The sequence below is a fragment of the Podarcis filfolensis genome (genome assembly GCF_964270895.1).
Source record: "Podarcis filfolensis genome assembly, chromosome: 3".
Lineage (NCBI taxonomy): Eukaryota > Metazoa > Chordata > Lepidosauria > Squamata > Lacertidae > Podarcis > Podarcis filfolensis.
The window spans coordinates 65,405,677-65,425,979 of record NC_139606.1 but is presented as its reverse complement, the minus strand read 5'-3'; the positions used below and the strand labels follow the sequence as shown (position 1 = coordinate 65,425,979).

General features: G+C 41.1%; 1 protein-coding gene across 4 annotated transcripts in view; it reads right to left on the bottom strand.

The window, feature by feature from the left end:
• The window catches only part of SASH1 (SAM and SH3 domain containing 1), a 540,145-nt gene that overhangs the window by 197,193 nt on the left and 322,649 nt on the right, over nt 1-20,303 (bottom strand). For 2 of the 4 annotated variants that reach the window (XM_083607940.1, XM_083607944.1), the window contains exon 1: nt 1,770-2,041. The exons of the other annotated variants lie outside the window; for them this stretch is intronic. In XM_083607940.1, coding sequence (XP_083464066.1) covers nt 1,770-1,811 — 42 coding nt within the window. In that variant the 5' untranslated portion in view covers nt 1,812-2,041. Of the gene's footprint in view, nt 1-1,769; nt 2,042-20,303 lie in introns of those variants that run through there. 4 annotated transcript variants of the gene reach the window in all.

The following is a 20,303-nucleotide window of genomic DNA, read 5'->3' as shown; positions in this document are numbered from 1 at the left end:
TGCCAGCATCTTTCTTTTCAAACTGTTGAGGCCCAGCGGACCTCTTCCTGTCTCTCAGACATTTCATCTTCACCTATTGAAAACTATAGAAATTTAAAGTGTTCCACTTTAGTTGGTTTGTGCCCTTCTTTCTTAGGTAAGAAAAAAAACCATTTATATTATTGTTCAATAATATATTTAAATTTAAATAATGAGAGACAAAGAATCCCAGTGATCTCATAAATATACATGTGCATCTGTGCAGATTACCCAATTCATTCTGCTTTTCTGAAGCTCTGTTATCTATAAGTACACAACAACAATTCTCTTGGGATGTCTTAATTATTTCACCACCTGAAACAACTACAGACATATTCAACCTTCTGTTCCATGGTCCCTGGGACCTGATGGCCCCTTCATGAGAGTTCTGACCTTGGAGGGTGGGAGAGATCTAATGTTGGGTGCCCCCTTCCCTCTGCCATGGAAATTTCTGTAGCCCTTTCTTCCTGACCTCAAAGCTCTGATATCGCTAGGGTTGAAAAGGGGGCATGCCAGAGACGGATCAGGGGAAGGCACTGGATCCAATATCATCCTAGTAGTTCTTTGACATGCCCCCAAACCAGGAAAAAGCTACACCAACCCAGAAGCTGTCATAACTCACTTTCCTCCCACAGTATTCAGTGGGATTCCCCCCAAAAGATAATCTGAAAAAGATGTAGAAGTGCTCTGCCTTGCATCTGCTTCTGCCTTAGCAACAAGCACATCTACTTGTACAAGTAGAACCACCTATGCTTTTTAGATCCTTGCTATCTGCTTGAGCCCTCCATGCCATGTGCTAGAGCCTCCCTAATCCCCAGAACCAGCTTTTCAGGTGGAAGGCTTAGACAGGCATAGGGAGGAGGGTCAGTGAAAATGGATGGACTAAGTTGCATGGGTGGAAGTGGATACAACTCAATGAGGACACAATTTTTCTCTCTCCCCTCCTCCTTAATTTCAAACCTGGCCCAAACCTGCTATACATGCACAGCAGATATATCTGTTGACATAGACAGTTATAAACAAACACATAATATATATGGAAACAAACACCAAGGAATCCTGGGACAGACATTCGCATCTGGTACTTGCTTAGCAAAATAGTTAATCCGGTTTTAATAAGAAAGGATATACCGGGAGGTCCTGCTAATTGCAGGTCATCCACACCATATTACACGAATAGTTTCCCCTCCCCCACTTCAATCTTTTGAAGGGCAGAAAAATCAAATAGCTACCTGTTACCTTGAGTCTTGCTTTGGTCAGGGCCGTTGTATTATTAGTGTCAGTGACAGACTCCCAGTGCTAGAAAAGCAGCTTTTAATTGATTTAAAACACACACACAAACACACACAAATAATTTTACTGTATTCCACTAATACAAATTCATCAACTACTTTCTTCAACAGTTTCATTCAGGGAGATACAAACCTAAAGTAAAGCTGTTATTTCAACAGATGCACAAACAGAGAGATATATTTTAAATTCCAGTAAAGAAATCAGTTTCATTTGTTATATTCTATTCTTAAAAGTGGTTATAATACTGCGTTAAAAGAAAGCTTTATTTTACATTTCAAGACCAATGGGAAATTATAGTTAATCCTCAGTACAAAAACACTGAAAGACTGATAATGACTTTTTCCATTTTGAGATAGCCTGGATCCTTTAAACAGCACAACCACTTTCATCTGAGATTCCTAAACTTGTAAATTTTCAAAGTAAGAAACACACTTTTACTCAGCATCCATTTTACTTACCACTTCCCTCTCAAACACAGACTTGCTTGCAAAAGTATCCATAACGAAAAGCGAATGCCATTTATCTTTTCCTTTTCAGAAAGGAAACGTTTCACTGCCAGAAGAGAATTATGAACAGAATTTACTGAGCACTTCCTGACTCAAAGAGACTCCGTGGCAAATGAGTTTAGAACGATCTGGGTTGTGGCATTTTATTTTGTGATTCAAATGTTAAGTATGTCTCACTTGACTGGATGGTTGCAAAACATGTAATAAGGAAACAAGGAAAGAATAGATATTCCCCCCAGCATTATTTGTATTTGAAAATGTTCGGCTCAAGTTACCATGTGTCATACAGCTTGGCCACTCCTACATATACTGTTTCTCATATGCAAAATCCAACCTCTTAGTGGGTGTTATGAGGAAGGAAACCAAATATCAGACCAGATGTTTGTAATTAGATACTGCATGTTCAATGTGAATGAAAGTACATAACATACAAACTTTTTGTGCACTTTGGGAATATTGCATGGAAAATTAAGGGAGCTGTTATAAGAGGCGTTACTTCTTTTAAACTTTCTGCAAATGCCTGGTGTTTTTGGATGGGAGTAAAACACTCAGCTGAATCCAATGCCATGCCCTAACTTGCTGGAAACAATTATTTTTACGTTTTAGATGCAATATCATTCTTGCAATTAGCAACTGCATGAATAGCTTCTAAAAAGCAACTTGTTGATATGGTGTCATCAGTTTGGATGAGGAGCTTCTCATGAAGAGCCTTTAACCCTTTGTCATCTGCAGTAGTCCTGATCTAGATTGAGACCCCCGTTACTGCTATTTGCACTGGAAGTTTTATTTCCAAGGTAAATAAGAGGTGCTAATCTAGTTGGCCTCCAATCACCACCACAAAATTTCTTTAGTTATATCAGAGTTTCTTATGTAGTTTGCTCTCCCAGATTGATTTTGCTTTAACAATTAGCTGGCATGGAGGGGAGGGCGGGACAAGCTGGTTCAGGACTGTGATTGTGGGTGGATATGTAGCTGTAGGCTAGTATAGAAGGCAGCATGCTTCTGAATACCAGTTTCTGGAAACCACAGGAAGGGAGATTGCTCTTTTGCTTGGGTCCTGCTTGTGGGTTTCACACAGGCATCTGGTTGGCCACTGCAAGAACAGGATGCTGGACCAGATGGGCTATTCACCTGATCCAGCAGGCTCTTCTTATGTTCTTAAGAGCATCGTGCTCGTATAGCATTATGTTGCTAGATAGACGGTGTTCTTTCTCACTATTGCCTCTTGTGCGTTGGCTAGAGCTAATCTGTATGGGAAAAGGTATACATCAACTGCAGCCTCAGGACCAAGAGACAGTACTTGGTTGGGAGCAGTAGTGCTTACTGATATCAGTGTTTGTTTTAAGTAGTTCTACAGCATAATCCTATGCTCTGCAGCAGAGTGTCAGTAGAGTGTAGGACTGGATTTCAGCTCCCATTGCTGGCACAAGAAGAAATACCTGTTGGTCTGGTGCTAGTCTTTGACCGTTCCACCAGGCATCCTTCATTTTAACCAGTTGAGCAGAAAAGGGTGGCATCTCCCACTGCTTACAAATTATTAAAATGGTAGAGTGGTATTAGAGTAGTGTAGCCTTCCCCAACATGGTGCCCTCCAGATGTTTTGAACTCCAGCCAGTATCGCCAATGATCAAGAATGATGGAAGTTACAACCCAACACATCCAGAGGGCACCATGTTGGGGAAGCCTGGAGTAGCCTATTAGAGTGGTAATGGTCCCTCACCAATGGCACAACATTGAGATACTGCTGCAAAGGGGTTTTAGTGGAAGTTGATAAGCCAAGTAGGTCATGGCTGAAGACCTTTGAGCCCCTTTGCTTTGGACACAATTATGCTAGAAGTGGTGCATGTCTCAGCTTGCTCTGAAGCAGCTAAATGAGATGATGTGATCAGGCTGTAAATCTCTTAATTATTAGTCTAAAACAGCCAGATAATTGTTAAAAAGGGAGGAGGTTTCAGCACAATATTTGTAGTTTGCTGCACAGCAAAAGTTCTTCATTTTCAAAAATGCCAAAATTCAGCTTATGAAATGCAGCTTTTTTATTTTTATTTATTTTTTATTCTTTCCCACTCCCCTCCCCTCCCCTCCTTTGAAATCTGCAGCCAAGCCACTGAATCTCTCTTATTTGGCCTCACATTTTGTCAAACACAGACAACATTGTCTCTTTGCAAGGAATTGTGAACCCTCTGGCCTTGCCAATTACAGTCAGGATGTCTCCAGTGCTTTATTTATTGTTTAGAACTGGGTGAATATAGGCCAAAGAGTTTCAAATATTTCCTTTAACTCAGCTCTTTAGCCCAATGTCCGATCATTTGTATTCTCGTCCCTACAGAGTTCTTGTATTGTACCTTGCCTTCTGTTCTTTAATTGAATGGATTATCAGCTTCCTGCATAGCACCAGTAATTATGTTTAGAAAAGTAAGGATGCAGATTTGTACTTTAAAGAGGAGGAATGTATTTATTATAAGGAATACAAAATAGCTATTCTTTGTTTGTTTTGTGTATGCTTCTGCTGTACTTAGCAGTAGAAAAATGCCAATGAAAATAAAGCAAAACTGACTTAGACTGCAATCCTATCTCCACTTACCTGGCAGTAAACCTCAGTGAACATAGTTGGATTTATTGCCAAGTAAAAATCCATAGAATTGTGTTGTTTGTTCAGTTTTGGTTTGTAGATGTCCTTGCCAGACAATGGGAAGAATTTCAGTTGAAAGTAAAGAACAGAAGGTATTCTAAATAGAAGAATTAAAGAAGAACTGACTGTAGACTTCAAAATCTCCTGATTTCTTTTTAAAACCTGAGCTTTTCTGATGAGGAAACAGGCTATTTCCTCAAGATCACAGTGACCATCCATCAAACATCTTTTTATGCTTACTGAGAACGAGGCAAAGTAATTCAGTGAAAAGTCTGAAGTTCAATTGCAGCCTTTTGCAGAAAGCTAGCAAAGGGTGAGAAATGAATCATCTTTATGCACCATATCTGTAGTACTCTTTTTTTTATTGATCTACTCACAAAAAGAGGTTTGAACATTTTGAAAGCCAACTCAATGCCTTTGATCATACACAACTCAGAGATTTCTTAAACCTATAGCATGCAGTTGCTTATACAAGTAGAATTTTTAACATAGTTTTATTCCAATAGAAGAGGGAAAGGGCCCTTTATAATGCAGCTTCAGGGCCAGTTCACATGACCCTTAGTTATGTGAAGGGCTGTTTCCTTTTATTTAGAATGACCTTTTATTTAGAATGACCAATCACTATCTAAGTTCATACAGTATTCTAAACTATGAGAGAAGGGGATGCCCCCCCCCCAGTATAAAAATTAAGGACAGCTGTCTGCAGATGTCATTAAAAAACCCCCTGATTACAGTTACGTAATGACTTTTCTGTTTGCATCACCAGAGCCTTTTTAGCACCAAATTCTAAAATGTGGAGAAAGAAAACAATCTGTCTTTTGAAGGAGTTGTAGTAGACCTGCTGGCATTAAAAAACATAACATCATTTTTATTATACGAAATCAACTAAGACAAAGTGAAATACCTTTGTTGTTTGTTTCCTTGCTTTTATACAAGTAGACCCAAGTACAATAATGGCTGTCCAACAAAATGTGCTCCAACATCTCTGCTCAAACTGCTTTGCTCAAGCTGCCTGCTCCCCACTCAACTTATTCCTTTCACAGTCATTAACTGCATACTGCTACCAATTATCATAATTACGATGCCCAGGCTGTGCCCTTGATTGATCCTAGAAGTGAACACAATTTATACACAAGAGAGCTTCTGAGGGAAATATAAACAAGTTATTTGACTTTGGAACAAACCCTTTAAAAATAAATCAGAGTAAGAGGAGTCAGTCAGTCTCTCCCCTCTGTCTCTTTTAACCTGTCATATCATATTTTTATTCACAGTTTTCTCAGACTAGTACTGCAGAAACTTGCTGTGATCCTATTAACATAGCCATCAAGCACTATGTGAAGACTTTTATGCTGTAAAGCAGGATGGAATGCCACAATGAGAGTGATATGTCAAAACATGGCTAAGTCAAACATGTGAAAAGCTAAATCATTAGGATTGTTCGCGCAACAAATTATATACAATTTCTGGAAAAGGAGGAAGGGGTTTGTGTCTGCAGGCCATCCAGATCTAAGCTTGTTGGCAGAAACTAGTGAACAGTGCTAACACACTTATAAGTGTAGGCCCTGAATATGCAACTTGTATCCTGCCAGTACAGACTGCACATACGCAGCCTATGTGTGTGCACCTTGCGCACTGTAGACTCTGTTTGTTAACACTGTCAAGCTATAAGAAGGATTTTGCCACGGATTAGATGCAAATGTGGTAAAACAATCTGTTCTCTGAGAGTCACTGCAGTCCTGGGCCAATTGCATGAGCAAACCAAGCCACTGCTATGAGCAACAATATTTTTAGGGGGTGCACACAAAGCTGCATATAATCAAAGGAGTGTACTTCAGGATCCCATGCAGTGATACAAATTATGCTGGTGTGTATCACTCAGATCATGTAACTCAATTGGTTTATGGCAGCAAAAAATCTTGGCTAATTCTTGAGTTCATGATAGCTTTCCTTATGATACCCATCCTTGCTCTAAAAGAAACAAGGCAGGAAATAAGCTAACTTGTGGCCTTTCAGATGCTGTTTGACTACCACTCCCATCATCTCAGATCATTGACTATGCCAGCTAGGGCTAATGGGAGTTGGATTTGAACAACATCTGGCGGTCCACAGGTTAGCCACCCTTTGGAGAGACTCTATGATACTTCTTAACCTATTTGAAATGTTCAGAAATGTCAATGCATTAGTATATGTTGGCACAGATTCAGGCCAGTGTTTTGCACATAATAAGCAGAACCCGTCAGCAATAATGGCTGCTGTCCTGCCTTCTGATCTCAATTTCCCCTCAAACTCAGAAGAGCACCATCCCGTCTTCCTGGACCTTCCAGGGAAGAAGATGTTGCTTTGCCAAACTCCTCCAGCTTGTAAGACAACACTCCAATGCCGTCCTCCTCACCATAGGAGCTGATAACTGCCAATATTCCTTTAAGGGCACAGAAGGGGAAGGGTCAACACCAGGTCCAGATGGGCCAGATTTAATAAGATCCCTGCAATTTTGAGTTAACAGGTCTCCTCCAACCATCAGCTGCCAGAGTGCTCTGTTAGATTTTGCCCCATCAGCAAATAATTCCCCTGAGTTGTGAGGAGACAGAACAGCTACTCAGGGATACCCATGTGGTGCATTTAAAATGGGAAGAAAAATGTGTTTTAGGGAGTTAAAGCAATTAAAGTATAAGCAGTTTGGCAAGGCAAGATGAATGAGCAAACCATTGTTTCATATACCTACATTTATCTTCTTGCATGGCAGTCATATAAGCATACTAAGAATCTCCCTCTTTTCCTGCCACCCACATGAAAACTCCTGAATACAAAAGACACAAAGCCATTCTGTTCCAAACACCTGGCAAGTGTGAATTGTTCTACTACCAGAAACACAGCCTCTCCTTTCCCCTCCTAATGAAATAACAACCATCGTGTTCTAACCTGTGGAAAATTTTGAAGGGAGAAGGATGGATATACTTCCTGCACCAGGAAGCACCCCAAAAAGAAGCACGTGGAACTAAAGTAGAGTCCTAGCTCTATGGCACACATAGCACAACCTGGAGGAGAAGAATACTTTTGTTTCATAGATTTACTGGCCACTTCCCATTATGAAGAATTAGAGTGCCAGCCCACAATTAGCATTAGGCATGCCACCCATGGACCATCTTTCCTTTAGCTCAGAAATAATCTGAGTTATTCCCTCAGTATACTGACAAGCACTTTAGCTTATTCCTAAACTTAAGCTGAATTTGCCTCTCCTGCACCGTGAAGTCTCAAATTCCCTACTACCCTGCTCCGAACCTGAAAACTCAGCTAATTTGTTGAGTTCTGATCATGGGGGGAAATTCCAAGCACATTCAACTGAATATATACACAAAGCCCTTCGGACCTTTGGACTAATTTCTTGGGGGTGTTGGAGGTGGAGCCAGAAGCACGTGAATTGGGAAAAGCAAAGTAGTCCCACCAGTATTTGAAATACTGGTAGCATCATGTATATATTTGTTCTGAAAGTACAATTTGGATGTAAAGAAACAAAAAGAAATTAATATGATTGGCTATCGTGGTTAGAGAACAGCTTTTTTATGGCAAAACTGGGAATGTATTGCATTGGGAACAGGGTTGCTATTTGCGTTTTGAAATGATACAAAAATACAAATACAAATGCAAATACAAATACAAATGCTGGTTCCTATGCATGAATATGTAAAGAAGAGAAAGATTTTCAGATTATGCCAACACTACCAGTTGATTCAAATCTTGTGTACCATAGAAACATGTGTGGCATCAATAATATTCCCTTAACTGTGAGATGCCAGCTCCCACTTCCAAAATACACTTCTAACGCTGTGTCTGCACATTCTTTATTAAGGACCATTGAAAATTTACTATCTGTATTCTATTTCACAGGAAATATGGTTCTAAGTGTCAAGGAACAAGACTCAGGATGATTAATTTAAGCAGCAGAGATATGTGGTGTTTAAAGACATCACCGAGATACTTTTGTCCAGCTGCACACAAGGATGTGAAACAAATTGATTGTGATGGATTTTAAGTGACAAGCAGAACTGCAGAAGGGCCTTACAATGCCATTGTAGCCACACTGGCATAAACTGCTTCATGTACCAATCATGTGTAACCATCAATAAAAACAGGGTACAAATCACATGGAATTAACTGATAAAGGAATCTCAGTCATTATTACATTAATCTGGGGGTGCATCAGGAAAAAAATGAAAAGACTAAAGTCAACCTTGAACTATAAAGCAACTAATTAGAACACCTACTAGATCATTAAAACATTAAAGGCACACCTTCATGCAGTGGATGAGCTTAATGCCATTGAATGTTAATCATTACAGAGCAGGGCTTCCTTCAGAGGTTAGTATCCCTGGCACCAGATGTGGCTCACAAGCTTTCAGGGTCCCACTGCTGTTCCCTGGAGACTCCTGGGCCTGCTGGTCCTCCTCTGTGCTGTCAGTGCTGGTTTACCTGCCCTTTCTGAGTGTCCAGGCAGTGGCAGAGGGTGGGATTCAGCTATGTGTTACTCAGAGTAGACCTACTTAAATGAATGAACACAACTAAGTGATGGGGATCAGATGCAGAAAACAACAGTGGTGATAGTGGCAAGGAGAACGGAGCCCATCTTACCCATGGCTTTTCAGAAACTTGGAGCTGGCATAGTTGCTCGGTATCCTGGGCAAATGAATTCTATAACTGTGAAGCAGCCACAGAGGATAAAGTCTCTACCAGTGGCGTAGCGTGGGTTGTCAGCACCCGGGGCAAGGCAAGTAATTTGTGCCCCCTAACCCGTAGATTTGTGCCCCCTAACCCGTGGATTTGCGCCCCCTAGCCCTAACCCCCAGATGTTGCGCCCGGTGCAGCTGGCCCCCCCTGCACCCCCCACGCTACGCCAATGGTCTCTACTCATCTCTTTGCATGGATTTTGTCACTGCCGGGTCAAAGGCAAGCAGCAACAGATGGACGACAAAAAGTGCAAACTGAAGGTTGGAGAGACAAGATGGGCAAGATGGAGTCTCAGAGTCAGTTCTGTATAAGGTTAACCTGGAAAGTCAATGGTGCAGGGACAGATGGTGCAATGCAGGCACACAGATGACAGGCTGGAATGTCCGTAGGTAGAGAGACTAGCGGATAGTCTGGCAGTAATACTGGAGAGTCACAAAGTCATGCCCAAATACTCCCTTGTTGTCCAGGCAAAGATCCAGACCTAAGCTGGAGCCATGCCAAGGGAGACCAAGGGGCTGCCTGGAAGCAGAGCCATCCTGAGGCCTGGGATGATGAGACTATCCTTTTCACTTACAACCTTCAGTGGATTACCAGAAAGGACATGAGTGGAACGATAAGCAGTCTCTTTGGATGAGTTCTGATTAATCTCATTTCAGAGGGAGTAGGCAGGAATTTGCAATAACTGAACCTAGGGATTCTTCTGGAAGATAGGGCCAAGCAACGGAGGGCTCAGAGAAAAAGCTGAAGTCCAAAGCTCCCCACTGGGAGTCAGGGCTGCTTTTGAAGAAGCAAGATAATATGCTCTTAGCAATTCAAGCTCATTAGTAATTAAGCTGCTGTGTTCTGCACTAGTTGCAGCCTTACCCATCATAGCCAAACTAAAAGGGCAAAAATAATAACAATTTATATGCAAATCTTTTAAAGCCCTTTCACATTTTGTAAAGATAAAAGCAAAATTAAAGCAACTCTGTGGATGTAGGTTGACTAGTTTTGCTAGTGTATAGCCTCAGTAATGAAAATTTCATTTAGCCAATTATAGAGAATATGACCAGCATGCTCAAAAGGCCGCTAAAGGCAAACAGGTGCAGAACAACCTACTTTGCAGAGGTAATATACACTTTCTCTCTTTCCACTAGATGGCAGTAAACGTTTGTTCAGTTTCAGTGATAAAATAATGGTCATAAACAAAAATGCACAAAACGGAATTTGTTCTTTACAATCTTTAAAGGTTAATGGATTATTAAATTATGTTTACATAGTATGCTACCATGAAGTTGTAAATATTGCACTTTCAGTTTGGAAGACCATTTCTACTTGTGTTTATGCACACGAACAGATATCACTTGGTGAGGCAAGAGGGGGTTAGCTCCAAAGCTTATACAAAATAGAAATATGGACAAAAATCCTATTAAGTCACTACAAATACACTTCCTTCTCTGACAACCTCTGCCCGCGCCCCCCACAGCCACAAAACACTCCCCTCTGTCCTATTGTTACTACATTCTCTCTCTCTCTCTCTCTCTCTCTCTCAGCCATGTTCCTACCTCCTTAACTTGAAGTCTGAGACATGATTCTACTGTCAGCCGTACCATGCTACTCCCAGAGTGAGGAACTGTAACCCTGCAAAACATTGCCACAAATGGTTTCTTGGGAGAAATGTTTCTACCCCAAGCTAAATTCCAAAGAATCCAAAGGAAAGTAAAATATCTCCAATCCAAACCAAAGGGGTGGTTTCAGAAGTCTGCTTTCCTGGACCAGTTTTTGTTTGTAAAGGCTGTGGGATATATATCCCCCTCCCTCAATAAATTAACACTGGAGAGGATAAAACACAATCCAGTGGTAAACATCAATAGATTTATTGGAATATTTGTGGGCGGGGCACTTTTTCATTTTCAAAAAGATAACCCTAGGTGGGCACTTAAATGTGTACCACCGGGTCGGTTTTTGATGAAAAGTTTTGACCCCAACACATACCATTAGCTGAAATAAGCAAAGCACCTTGCATGTCATGTTCAGTTGTTTTCCTTGAAATATGGTTGTTGGTTTTGGTCCTAGATGTTTCTTTGTGTACTGAAAAAAAATTAAATGGCTGAAATTTGGGGACATTGTTTACAGGTGACAATGTTCTAGGAGGCCTATATTATATGGCTACCTTTTGTCAATTTTGCAACAAATACTACACTGGGGTATAATTTTAGCTCCAAACTGCTTTAAAATGAATCAGATTATTGTTTTCCTAGCCCAGTATTGTCTGCTCCGATTGGCAGGAGAAAATGTCTCAGCCAATGCACAATGCAAGCTAATCACAATGAATGAAGAGGGAGAAGCTGATTAGGAGCCACTGAAACACTTTCTTGATGTGCCTCTGTCCTGAAAAACTGCAATCTGTGTTGGAATTACTTGCAAGCCACATATGGCCCTGAGGGCAAGTTTAGGCATCTAACAACATGGGCTGTGTCTAAGGATGCTTAAGAAATCCAATATTTGCAAGTTCTGATACAAACTGACCTGATTTGCAGCCTCACAATGTTTTTTGTGCTTCCTGGATGCACTAATGAAGTTTTGACACCCGACCATAACAGACCCTCCAAGTGTCCCTATTTTTCAGGGACAGTCCTGGATTTACAGAAGCCATCCCAGTTTCTGATTTGATTCCGCAATGTCCCACTTTTCCTTAGAATGTCCCTATTTTCATCGGAGAAGTGTTAGAGGGTATGGAATAGGACGTCACTATTTTCACCTGAGAAATGTGGGAGGGTATGCCATAAATGTTACATATATAACCCAATACATTACAGACGCACATACACACACACCAACAGGCTTATCAATTATCTGATGGCTGGTTGTTTTGTAGCCAAAGCAGCAACAACGGCAAACAAGAAACAAGTATCAGTCAGTAGACATGGCAGAACTCTGAGGTTTTTAAAGATCTGCCCAATGAAGACTGAGTATACTCAGTAGACATGGAGAGCTGAATGACTATAGTGCTGCAGAACTGGAAATATAGGGGCGGGGATTAATGGAATTGAGGCTGTGTATACATAAAACCTTTGTACACAGCAGCTTGCAGTTGTACACAACTTTGCACAATATCATCTACAGCAGTAGCTAATATCTGTGTTGTCTTTGCACACAGGTGGGCAAGTTTTCAAACAAGTGCACAACACTGAGATCGAGCAGTGAAGGTACCGCCAGAAGAAATGAGGTTACAGGGAACCAGGCAGGGGGCTTTCTCGCTAGTCGCACCAGCCCTGTGGAACACCCTCCCATCAGCTGTCAAGGAAATAAACAACTATTTGACTTATAGAAGACATCTGAAGGCAGCTCTGTTTAGGGAAGGTTTTAATGTTTGATGTTTTATTGCGTTTTTAGTACTCTGTTGGGAGCTGCCCAGAGTGACTGGGACAACCCAGTCAGATGGGCAGCAAACAAATATATATTGCAGCCTTTTGAAAAAGGGACTAGAAACTGATGTCTTGCTATACTGATATACAAAGGATACATATCAGTATACAGAGGTGACTTTACTGCTTTCTATTTTCCCTATTTCATTCATAGACAAGTTAAAAACGGTGAGAGGGAGTGGTATAGCTAGCTTGCAATGTCATTAGATCTGCTCTAATAGAAGGCGGCCTGAGAACGTGCTCTCTGTGTACATATGTATGCAGCAAGCATTTGAGAGGTGTGTTCTCAGCACAAAACAGATTATATACATTCCAGCAGAATGCATAGAATCTAGACAAATAGGGTGGGGCAGGGATGACGTGAGGGTGACGTTGGGTGTATAGCACTCCCCAAAAGGCACCTGCATCCAGCACCGAATGCACAGTATCACACACTGCATACATGCCCTGAGAGGCTGGAATTCTGAACAGCCCCATGCCACATTGTACTGTAAATCTAGTTTATTTCTATTATTCAGCAAGGAGAACTGTGCAAGTCAGTACAAACGTACAACAGATGTTCTCAAACAAAGCTAATTTATAAACCATTCTTCTGCCTTATAAATTACAGCAGTATATATTTATCTATTTATTTCGCTTTGTTAATATGAGTGTGCAAGGAATTATAAAATTCCTTCTGTTTTAACTCTTGCAAGTGGATGCCCATTTGCTGTTCTTTGATGACTGAAATTGAGGCTATAGAAAAATGCTTGATTACCTTCATTGTACATACAACAGTCATGTTCATAAATAGATTGGGTTTTGATTTTTTTTTAATGGAAGTAAAGGTTGAATGCTACTATAAAACACCTGCTTTTAACAACTGCACATTATAGCTTTACTGTGAGAAACACGTTGATTATGTTTTTAAAGAGACCTTTCAAAGAAAATCAAAGGGAGTGTGTGTAAGCAGCGTACACACACTTTAAACTGCATATCCATTGGGCTGCCAGATTGGCACTCTGAGATTCATTTCCCAATTAAAGTAACCAATATATATGTGATAGTAACCCAGCTTCACAGGAAGTCTTGTTATGAAACCAACATTATCTGCACACCCCCAGTTTCTCTAAACCTTGTTGCTAACAAACAATGATAGTAATGGTTAAGCTTGCTTCAAGAATAACCCTCAGTGGTGGCTTGTTCATTAAGTTGAACTGTTCCATCAACTTCAGTCTGCCCTCAGCCAGCCCCACCTGTCTGCCAACCAGTCCAGGGTATAGAACTGCCTGTCAGGTCCCACCTCCTTAGTCTCAGTGTTAACCTTGTAGAACTCAGCAGAGAAGAAGTGGGGACAAAACTCAACTTAATTGGCTCACTCACCCTGTCATTAGCTCTGTTTCCGTCTACTGTTAACCTCCCTGCTTTCTGCCCCACCAATCCCAATGTGCACCAGATACCATGGCTAATTCCCAAATCCCATATCAAATGGAGCTTTTAGAAACTTCTAAAAGGCTTTGTCTTCTGGTTGACCTAGAAGCAACTGAGTTGTAGAGCAGGGATGCTGTTGGACTATAACTGCATGGGACTGATGGGAGTTGGAGTCCAATAACATCTGGAGAGACACAGGTTCCCAGTCCTTGCTGCAGTGGATAACAGGAAGATTGGCTTGCAGATCTGCCAGTGGGTCTGAGCTTAGTAGCTGATGTTTGTCAGGGACAACTAGTCAGGGTTTAGCATAAAATAACAGAATTGTAAAGTCCTGAAAAGTCATCTAGTGCAACTCCCTGCAACACTGGAATCACAGCTAAAGAATCACTGACAGATGGCCATCCAACCTTTGTTTAAAGACCTCCAATGAAAGAGAGCCCACACCATTCCAAGGTAGTCTGTTCCACTGTCAAACAGCTCTTACCACCAGGAAATTCTTCCTAATGTTTAGTTGGAATCTCCTTCCTTGTAATTTTAATACAATGGTTCTGATCCTACCCTCTGGAGCAGCAGAAAACAAGCTTGCTTCATCTTTCATGCGACAGATATCGGAAGGTGGTTATCATTTCACCTCTCAGTGGGTGGGCTCTCATCAAGTACCAGGGCCTCAGCAGCTGCCAGATGAAGCCAATACCCGATTCTGTCCCCCTCAACTAAATCTACAATTGGAACATTTTGTTGTCTTTCCAGTATGCAATTTATATGCTACTCCTTTACTGCAATCATGGCTTGATCCAAGAAGATGAGGAAAGAAGAGTAGGATGGCCACAAAGAAGAACAGGATGGAAATAATACAGTTGCTTTCAGATATCTTGACTATGTTGTTTTCTCAGTTTTCCAGGTAAATGAGGTTGTATTGTATGCAAAAATAACTCTCCTCTCTTCCTCCTTAGAGGAAAGCCTCCCACAAAGATGCCTACAAAGAGGCTCACAAATATTTCAAGTTTAGATGTATATTAAAACCATATGAATAATACATGACATTCCTCTAGTATCATTGTGTGCTGTGCTCTGTGAAGCTGGCAGATATTCCAAGACCATAAAGACAGTGTTTCACTGGAAGTTGCGTTGCTAGCTCCCTTTTGTGCTTTTGAAGGGGCATCTTAAGAGGCTGTCAAACACTGGAGAAGGAACTTGCTTTCTGATTTTAGTAAGACGGTAAATAAAGCTCTAATATTTAAATTTCACACTCCTTGTAGGTGGAAGAATCTCAAATAAAAGTTTCTGTTGAAAAGAACTTTGTTCACTGGTGCTAATTTTTTCACCACCAGTTTTGGGTGTTTATTTGAATGAAGAGAGGCTTATAAAAGTAAGTAAATAAATAATGCTAATATGTGGAAATGAAGCACTATACAGTACACATTTATATTTGACTTCCATTTTTTAACTTTCATTTGTTACTTCCATATAGTGTAAGTACACATCAGTTTATTTAGATAATTAAATGACTCACAAGGTATCTCTGAGCTGTACTATAAAACTGCTTCTCTGACAACCACCAAGCACTGAAAATATATTTTACAGAGAATGGAGAACTTGCTAAAGGGGCAGACAATGTAGTGTCCTCCAGATTTTGTTGAAACTACACCATAATCCTTGACCATTGGCCATGCTGGGTAAGGCAGATGGGAATTGGAGTCCAACAACATCTGGAAGGCACTGTGTTGACTATCCCTTCTTTATTTAATAAGCTGCCATCAGATGTTGTGCTTGGCTCTTTTGTGAGAAATGTTAAATCATTCCATTGGACATACCATATAAGATTGCATAATTTCCAGGACTGGCTTGGATAGTACATGAATTAACTGTCTCATTAAAAATAAAAATATTATTTTATTTATTAACATTGTTTACTGTCCTTCATCCATAGATATCAGGGTGGTTCACGACATAAAAACACAATACAAAAACACAAAATACATAATGAAAACAGGAACAATAAACCAATAGCCCCTTCCCCACAAATACATTTAAAAGGGGTATAAGATGATAATAAGCCAAAGGCCTGGTTGAAGAGGAACATTTCCTCTTGATGCCTAAAAGTATGTAACAATTGCATCTTTATTTAAGGGACAGAAGAGCCCATCAAAGGTCCATCTAGCCCAGCATTCTGTTCTCAGAGTTGCCAGCCAGACACCTAAAGGAAGCCCACAAATGTCATGAGCACAGTAGTATTCTCCCATGCCTGAACTTCAGCAACTTGTATACAGAGACAGACTGCCTCTGATACTGGAAGTACTGGATAGCAATCATGGCTAGTAGCCATTCATACCCTTATTCTCCATGAGTTTCCCTAACCCTCTTTCAAAGCTGTTCAAACTGGTCACCATCACACCTTGTAGCAGCCATATCCATAGTGTTAGCTGAGTGCTCCATGAAAAACGACTGTAACTAGCCATTTTCTGGACTTTCCTCAGTTCTATATTCTTTTCGGTATTTGTGTTACTGCTCCATTTTCTATAATGGCATTGCAGTGCTTACTGCTTTCTTTTCCATTTCTTCCCCCACGTGCCTTTTAAACTCTACTGCTAGCAGTGAAGAATCCAATATGCACATTGTGCTGCTGTACACTATAGTTGTCAACACTGTCAGGATAAATATGACCTACGAAAGCACAGAAAGCGACAGCATTTTTGACCTTTAATGTTTGGCTTCACATTTGCCCCAAAGCAGGTGACCAAAAAGAAAGAAAGAAAAAAGAGTCAGGGCCCTATTTAAAAGTCTCAAGCTGCCTGCCTGCCTCCCTCACAGTGCCTGGTATTAATATGCTGCAACACTCAACAAATAAATATGACACTTATGCCTAGATCAGCCTTCTCCAACTTAGTGCCCTCCCAATGTTTTGGACTAAAATGCCCATCAGCTCCATCCAGTGTAGTGCTGGCACTAGGCTGGAGAAGGCTGACTATATACAACAATGCTGGATTTAGTTGTTCTTTTCATAATCTAGCCTATATATAGCTAGGGTTGCCAACATTTGAGGTCTAGTGCTGGAGCCAGATTACAGAACATGCTAGTTTGGTGTGGGGAGAGGAAATGAATTGAACTGTTTATGAAGTTTTCCAGCTCTAAACCCCTCAAAATGTGTTCTGCCTGATCACGATTTTATTGAGTGCACCTTTAAAATAAATGATTTGCTGGTAGAACATTTAGAAGGCTTGGGAATGAGGACCTACCACCATTCCCAGCTCCAACATGTGTATTTTGCTGCTGTCCATCTCCTCTGGAGAGAGCCAGCTGTTAACCATCTAGCCTGGGGAAGAGACCCTGCTCATTCTGTATCTCAGCCAAGCTACTGTGTGGAAGGGCAGCTGGACTAGCTTTTTTTTAAAAAGTGTTAATATTCTATCTAGATTACCTTACCACTCTAATTATTACTTTTAAAGTGTTTAAGTTTTAATTAAAAACTTCATTTTAATGAAGAAACTTGGAGATATTTATCACAGCGTTTAGTGCTGGGGGAATCAAACTGTTTGTAAAAAGATTAGAAAGGCCTGATTTTGTCTGCAAGAAATATCTATTTGTAAAAAAGTCAAACATAACCAATGAGCAGATAGTCTGTGTCTCTAGAGATTAATTAGAATTCCTCTGCAGCCTCATGTGGATTTTAAAGAAAGCAATACTTGCTTTTTCCAGATATTTATGGCTAAAGAACGATTCTTTGAGCATGTAGAAACCTTTTTAAAAAGAAACTACCATCAACAAATAAGGCTCAGATGAGAGGATTAAGCTTTAAGGAAATTGGCACTATAATTTATATGATAAATAGGAAAGTAGCCTATACTTAAAAAAACTGAAGCAGCATGACTTAATTTTGCAAAGGAGTACAAAAGCCTTATTTAAGTATACAAGTCCAAAGTTGCTATGACTATAGCCCTAATCGGATAATTAGCAAAAGAGCCAATTGATTGTTTGGAAAGGTGAACCGCAGACTGATTTAGTTCCCAATAAGCTGGTTGGCACTGTTGCCTGTTATTCTACCAATGTTGTGTGAGTGCAGTCCCTTTTGCAGAACTGAGCCATTAATCCTGCACACAATACCTGTTTGTACATAGGTCCTCTCATCTAGGTAGTGATAGATGTGTGGAAGCCTGCTTCAATACAGATGTGTTCCAAGTTGTGTTGGGGTGCACATGTATAACACCAGGAATTTACATCAGCACAAATGAGTTTTTTGGAAGTCCTCTTCATCTTGACAGTTTCACACTTGCATGAGAAAAGTTGACACTTGGCAAAACACACACACTTTGTCCAGTTATTAACAGCTTGCTGTGGTCTAAAGCAGTCTTCACATTTGCCATGACAGTCATTCCAACATTTCTCCCCCAATAAAACAACAAAATTAAAGATTACCTGGAAGGCCTTATTCACACTGAAATATATGACAAGATCATATTACTAAGTCTTCCCCAAATAGTTAACAAATCACCCCATTCACACATCAAAGAATATACACTTAAGGCAATTTAGATTTTGTAGTACTAAATTCCCAAAGCTCTGAAGAGCTTCTCCATTTCTAGTGTTAGCTAAAGACAAAACCAATTCTTATGCAGCTAGAATTAGGCTGTTTCCTTGCCACTGAGATAGAATATTCACAGGTCTTTCTATACAGACTAGACTGCTTTTCCTGCTTTGTTGTCATTTTGCAAATACCGTATTTTTCGCTCTATAACACGCACCTGACCATAACACGCACGTAATTTTTAGAGGAGGAAAACAAGAAAAAAATATTCTAAACGAAACAGTGGGTGTATGATTTTTGTGGTTCATGCTGTGGCCACAGACACGTGATCTGACGGTGAGTTTGGGGTAGCCCAATGCAAAAATCCTGAGAATCCATGTGGATCCATGCTTTGTAACCCATGAAACAGTGGGTGCGTGTGTGTTTTTTGGTGCTGGCTGCAGCCATGGACATGCTATGTGATCTGATGGTGAATTTGGGGTGACCCAGTGCAAAAATCCTGAGGATCCATGTGGATCCGTGCTTTGTAACCACGTTTTAAGTGGGGAGGGAAGGAAAAGCACTCAAGGGACAAGGAACACGCGTGGGGTGGGTGGAGAAGGAGCTTTTCGGCGAGCTAAGTGGGGAGGAGGGAGGGAAAGAGCACTGTTGCTTTAAAGGTATACATAAGGTATTTGCCCTGTGCCTGGGGTTTTTTTCCATTTAACAGTTTGCCGCCTCTTCCTTCCGCTCCTTGTTTTGAGGCAGAATAGATTTGAGCAAGTGAGGAGGACTTGGATTGCAGGGGATTCGCCATTAGCTGTGTAAAAGCGCTCCTGCTTGCAGCCTTCTACTTTGTTTGTACACGTGGCTACTGGTATCAGGTTCAGTTTGAGAGATAAGCAGCCACCAGCAGCAATAGAATGGAGCACAAAAAAGCGGTAAGGGCACTAGGACCCAGACAATGCTCAAATCTATCCTGCCTGAAAACAAGCTGCAGAAGTAAAAAAGCACACTCCAGCTCCCGTCCCCAGCGGATCAGCTGAGGGGGGGGGGATTTGCATAGTTTTCCCCTCTCCCTCATCCCTTGCCTTCCCCAGCCTTTTTTTTTTACTTCCTGGTTTTCACTGCGTTCGTGGCTCAGAGCTCGAGGTTGGGTTTTTTTTTGCTGCTGGTTGCTTAATCTTTTCCCTTCCCAATCCAACCCCTCCTGTGCCCTGCCGTCCCTCTGCAGCCTCATTGCTCCGTTTAGAGCAAACGTTGCTCCGTTTAGAGAGAGACCTTTGCTAGCTGAGGCTGCAGCAGCTGTTGCTGACTACGCAACGCTTTTAAAAGCGCCTGCTGGCGTTTAACCGCCTGCCTCCTTCCGGCTCGCTATGGCTCCCGTCTGTCCCTCCTCCCGTGTAAGCGGCTGCTTCCCGCTTTGCTGCCATGGCTCTCCTTCACTCCCTCCTCCCCGGCTCCTCCGTAGGTTGCTTTAAAGCAAGCAAAGCGAGAGCCGCGCAAAGCGGGACAGACGCTTTGCTTGACTGACGGCAGCCAGGGCTCCAGTCCAGTGCATTCGCTCCATAACACGCACAGGCATTTCCCCTTACTTTCTAGGAGCAAAAAAGTGCGTGTTATAGAGCGAAAAATACGGTATTTATAAAATGATGTTTCCTTACCATGCTACCATTATTTTGTCATCCCCCCATATACGCTTTAGAAATATCAACTGAATGAAACTGAAAAGGTTTATTGTATATCTATGACTCTGTCTGACAGTGCCTTGATTCTTCATAGGTATTCAAATGCATAAATGTCAGCTATCTATT